This window comes from Pyxicephalus adspersus, chromosome 1 (genome assembly GCF_032062135.1).
Source record: "Pyxicephalus adspersus chromosome 1, UCB_Pads_2.0, whole genome shotgun sequence".
NCBI classification, from domain to species: domain Eukaryota; kingdom Metazoa; phylum Chordata; class Amphibia; order Anura; family Pyxicephalidae; genus Pyxicephalus; species Pyxicephalus adspersus.
In genome coordinates, this window is record NC_092858.1 from 47204172 (window position 1) to 47210142 (window position 5971).

A 5971-nucleotide genomic window follows, 5' to 3' on the forward strand; every position below is an offset into this window, starting at 1 on the left:
TACAGATAGAGAACATGTCACAGCTCCTCTAGGGCTGAAGGAGCAATCAAGTCTCCCCATTTCTAGTCTATTGCTGAATGGTGAAGAAACAGAAAACCTCAGCCAATCACAAAGCACTAGAGGTGAATGGAGTGCCTTGTCCTCATTTAACCCCTAGTACCCGGGGATCCCTCACTGTCCAATGGCTGTGCTCATCTCATGATTGCAGCCATGGAAATCATACTGTCATTGGGATAACCTGTAAAAAAAAAAAAAGTTTAGTTACATACAAACACACATTTAATAAAATATTTTAACATTAAAGCCTCATCCAGTTTTTCAAACATATTATAACCCTTTCAGGGAATGAGTAAAGAGGTTTTATGTACCCCTGTACTCATTCCCCATGGTGGGGTGGTGGAGATCTGGGAGTCTCCTTATTAAAGGGGGCTTCCAGATTCCAAAGTCCTGTTAAAAACTCTTATAAAAGCCACCATTGTTTTCAATAGAAGCTTTCATAAAAAGCCTAAAAACGCTTGTAAAAGCCTCCATTGAGTTCAATGAGAGCGTTTGCAAGCATTTTCCTGCATTTTTTGGCGTTTTCCCGCATTTACCCTGCGTTTTTATTTTGTAAACGTTGCAAGCAATGTTAAAGATAAAGCTCATAAACTTGCCTGAAGCAAACGTCCTGGTGTAGATTAGGCCATTGGAATGCATAGGGATTTCAAACATGGGCTTTAAAAGCCTCAGGTTAAACAGTCCATGTGGATTAAGCCTAAGGCTTCTTGACAGTACAAGAGCATATGCAGCAAGATATTTGTTTTGTGCAAAAAAAAAAAATGCATAATACATACATACATTTTAAAAATAAATATTTTTTGTTCCTTATTTCATTAGCTCATAATCTTAAATCTCCATTTGCTTCTTTCTTGCCAACTCACTTCCATAAACAAAATATGTTCAAATTTGAACTAGTAATTTTCTTCCTCATGCTACTACTACTACAACTAAAAGAACATCAACCAGTGACAACACCCCAATAGGCCCAGCTCCCTGATACTGTTGTGATCATTTTTGATTGTACTACCTCATGTAAGGTTCAGGCATCACATCCTTTCAAAAAATATCTTGCATTATTTCATTCTCAAAAGATGATAAAACTAAAATGCTGGAGTAACCTTTAACATACAACAGCTAAATCCAACCACTAAAGTCTCAAAGCAGCTCCTTTTAAACTTACCCCAGCCAGGGTAAGAACAGGCTGGGTGGCATAACATAGGTGGAGCAGTGCACAACTGCAATATCTGTCATAGGTGAACTGCAAAAGTCCGTGATTTCCCATAACTTGCTCGGGCAGCCATACACCTAGGCTACGTACACACGTCAGATGATTCTCAAACGATTATCCCTTCAGGGCTAGTATCGGACGAGATCCTAACGTGTGTACAGCGCTCATCTGACGTCGTTCATGAATACGTCCTGGTGGACGAACTACCAATGCCAAGTTAAGGGGAGAGAGCGCAGCGGGGTGCCACTCACTCATTCACCCATTCTCTCCCCCTCCTCTCCATAGAGCAGAACGGCACTGAATGTAGAGCGCTCATTCATGCATCTTTCAATCTTTTGTTTTTGGCAAGGATTGTGAAAGATCTGTACCTAAGTACAGTTTTAAAAATAATAAACAGTATTTATATAGCACCAACATATTATGCAGCAATGTACATTAAATGGGGGTTTATTGCTGAGCTTTGCTCTCTCATTTACTTTCTGTACTCTTAGATTGTAATCTCCCCTGGGCAGGGTCCTCTCCTCCTCCTGTGTCACTATATGTATCTGTCTGTCATTTGCAACCTCCTGACTACCACCAAAGAAACACATGGGAGAATTCCCCGACACAAAGGTGAACAAACCGGACAACACCATGTACCATCTCATGATGAATTAGTAATAGTCTTTCACCAGACACTGATAGAAACTTTAGTGTCAAAGTAGCCAATTTATGCCAATCACCCAGCTAACAATTCTCCTTCAGATCTATTTCCTAATGGAACATATAGAGCAATTTGGGAACTGGAGAAACAAGTATCTGATATAGTAAGGATATGTTTGCTTGGGCCATGTCAATTCTTTTACAGAGAGAGCGAAATTGGAACAGGTTCTCCTAAAGTGCCAAAACTCATAGTTCTCCCCAGAGGTTTTTAGCCGGTTGCTCCGCCCGGCTGATTTGAATACCCTGCCCAGCTCTCGGCAGCTCTCATCCTCGGATGCACGAATCTCAGTGAGGCTGCTCTGTGCCATCTGTGCTCTGTGCCATCCGTTCAGAGGATTGCTGCCCATGAGAGGTGAGCACACACAGTTCAGCCTTCATGTGAAGGAGACACAGGCAGCCCCGCCCCCATCTCATAGCACGAGCTCTGCCTGTGAAATGTATCTACCTCTAGCTCTGCGTGTGAATTCTGCATCCTCACAGCTCTGTGTACAAACCTCCATATCTCCAAAACTATACGTCACGATGACCTGTAATTTTTAGGGTGTACAGGGTGTACTTGTAGATACTGGTTATTACAATTTCAGCCCCCCCAGCTTTAAAGAATGTCAAGATATGGGGGTCACAAATGTAAAAAGTTGTGAAAATTGAACTTTGGGGTTGCTGTTTCTGAGGAAACTGCAACAGAACACCCCTAGGGGAAAATAAATCAACTAGTCTCAATCTTTTAGGTGCATTATACAAACTTTCTGGATCCAAGCCTGAAGCAAAACTCAGTTTATTTTAAATAAGGGAGCCAAAGGAGTATGGAGTGACTAACGGTCCTGTTTGGTACGCAGTCTGTACTAAATCACAAAAGAAAGGGACATAGTGGTGCAAATTGTAGCTGATCTGACAAGGACATCCACAGCTCTCATGGGGAAGTTGCTAGAGAAATCAATGTGGTGAGAGGTTTTGTTTTTACCCTGCTTTAGGAGGAGGGTAATTAAATAAATCCATAGATTTGGAAAAGAGGAGGCTTGCCAAACAAATTAGAAGCTGGAGCAAAAGAGTAGCGTAAACTAATTCATATAATCATAGCCAGAGATTTAGAATCATTTATTTTTACCCTAAAATAGTAGAAAGCTGTGCAGTTTTGAGTAAGTTCAGGATAGTGTTGACAAATAATGAGCATAAGGATGTAGTTAGCAAAAACAGCACATTTGTGTTCCATGCCGCCATTACTCTGCCTTTATTGTTTCGTTTCTCCTTAATCATAATAGCTAAAGGTTCTATTGGCAAAATAAATAAGATGGGGACATAGGGTACCTAACAGAGGGGGGCTTTGCAACACTTGGCCAAAGCCCAGTTTCTGTAAGGCAAAAACACAAGTGCACCTTGTGCAGATGCAATGAGCATATACTTCTCTATACCTCCTATAATCGACCGTGGAAGTCAAATCAACTCTCCTAGTCTGATCTGAAGCTTGGCACAGGGGCACAAACCCTACCCACCCTACCCTGAAGAATAAACAGTTTATATCAACATACTTAAAAGGATACATGCAAACAGTACAATCCTAAACCTTGCGTGTTTGCCACAATTTTGGCAATTTGCTTAGGAACATTGTCCATTTGTAAGCTTTGTTTTCCTTGCTGAGCTCTTAAGATGTTGCTGCAATATATCTACATAATGTTCGTTCCTTGTGGTATCCTCTATATTGTGTCTCTTCACCGGCAAACAATCCCCACAACATGATGCTTTCACCCCTATACTTAACAGTTGGGATGGTATTCTTTAGGTCAGTGTGACCAAACAGCTTGATCCTGGATTCATCAGACCAGAGACAAAAAATTAAAGTCTTTATCTCCAACTGCCGTAGCAAACTGGCTTTTTTTATGGTGGCTTTGGAGCAGCCAATCTTTATGGGACTCATTTTACTCTGGATATAGATATTCTGCTTTCTCCAGCATCTTCACAAGGTCCTTTGCTGTTACTTTTGGAATGATTTTCCCCAATTTTTGTGCCAAAGTAAAGTCTTCTCTAAGAAAATGCAGTTCCTTTCTGAGCAGTATGGCGCCCGTGTGGTTCCAAAATGTTTATATTATTAAATGTTTTAACCGCCAAGATGCCAGATAGATGAAAAAATTAAGGGACTGCTGTACACATATCAGAATATCACAAGCAGGACCATTTGTCTCAGGCAACAATCATTTGATATATATGTACATAGCCTTATACAGGCTTTAAAGCTTTTTTTTTTTTTTTTTTTTTTTTTTTTTTTTTTGAGTTCATAGGAATCACTGGATTTCTCATGCACCCTTCTTGACAATGCTGTAGGGTGGAGGAGGAACTGAGACATGCTTTTACAACATTTACCCATTGCTTCTGAGAGAGCAATCAATGACTAAATCTAAGGTGCTACTCTATTGATGACAACACTATAATTAATTTATTGCAGACCAAAGAGCATTGTCACCTATCAGATTAAAGCTTTATACAGACGCCTGAGGCAAGTCAGATGATTGTATTGGAGAAAATGGGCCTGATATATTAAAGCTCTCCAAGGCTGGAGAGGATAAACTTTCATGCGTGAAACTGGGTGATCCAGCAAGCCTAGAATGGATCTGGTCCAGGGCTCAAAACATTTGCTAGCAAATAACTTTGAAGAAACCCATTCCAAGTTTTCTAAATCACCCAGTTTCACTGATAAAAGTGAAGCTGGGTGAAAGGATGCAGCCTTGGAGAGCTATAGTAAATAAGGGCCAATCTTTCATGATCTTTTCCAGTGACAGATGAACAAACAAGTTCTGTACACACCATTCTGTTCTACGGGGAGGATGTGTGAGCAGAACCCTTCTGTGCACAATAGTTGTTCGCGATCGGTCAATAATTGTCATTGGGGACAGACAAAGTTTTGCCTGAGACAAGCACGACCATCTCAGGAGACTATTATCTGACATATATAGGTATCTAAAAGCAGACCTAGCATCGCCGATCAGGGTGGCTAACCCCAAGTTTTTTTTAAATTATAGGCTGGAAGACCCCCCTTTCCATGTTTACTGCAGCAGTACGACTGAAGGGGAAACCTGTAGTCTCCTTAGGTACATACATCACATGTCACAAGACGGCTTCAGCCTGCTCCCTCTGCGCAGGCTCAATATTGAGCATGCTTCCAAAGGGGCTTTCCTGGAATGTATCTGGCACGCATGGGCAGTGAGTTTGGCATTTATTTTTACATCTTCAGGAAGACACGTCACCGTTCTTGTCCCTAAGCCAGAGGAAGATGGCCGCATCCACTAGAAAGAAGAAGCTGGGACTGTGTGGTACCTGCTAGAGATGGATCGAGGACTCAGAAGTAATGGTAAGATAAAATGACAAATTCTGCTTTAAATGCCTATTCAATGGTTCTACTTGGAGGATCTGCAGACAATTACAGAATTATCCTGGGGATACTCAGAGCCTCACTAGTATGGATTGTATCCTACTTCTATTTCATGAAATCTATAGATCAGACCCCCACTGACACCATACACAATATTAATGCCATGATGCTCATAGTAAACAATAATGGGGGAAGGAGGGGAGAGGTGTGCAGTGAGGGAATGTCCCTGTAATAAAGGAACCATGCAGCCACAACAATGAAGCGGTGATACATTTTGTCCTCCTTACCTTAACCAGCCACACTCCTGTGTTCTGTTTGGCTCCATTCAGATCCAGATCCCCCTTCTCTGAAGACATATCGGTGTTCTGTATCCTCACAGCCGTATACAGCACCTACAAAGCGGACACTACAAACAAACACACACGGCGGAGAGGAAAAGCCGGTGCACAGCAGACTACGGAGCGTGGCGTGGGACACACTTCCTGGAGCGCTCGGGATGCCCCTGCTGGAGGACAGTGGTATTGCTGTCAGCTCTCACATTGGCTTGGTGTCTGCTGGGTTCTGGTCCATTCAATGGCCAGCAGCCTTCTGTTTCTTTCCCCCACTAATCACCAATGCCAGGGGATTTCTTCCCTTCACTG

At 42.0% G+C, this 5971-nt stretch overlaps 1 protein-coding gene across 2 annotated transcripts in view; it reads right to left on the minus strand.

Annotated features, from left to right (window-relative positions):
* GTF2F2 (general transcription factor IIF subunit 2) overlaps positions 1-5784 on the minus strand; it is a 98260-nt gene extending 92476 nt beyond the window's left edge. For both annotated transcript variants that reach the window (XM_072410064.1, XM_072410058.1), the window contains exon 1: positions 5618-5784. In XM_072410064.1, the coding sequence (XP_072266165.1) occupies positions 5618-5686 (69 nt within the window). In that variant the 5' untranslated portion in view covers positions 5687-5784. The remainder of the gene's footprint in view (positions 1-5617) is intronic.
* Between the last annotated feature and the right edge of the window lie 187 nt (positions 5785-5971).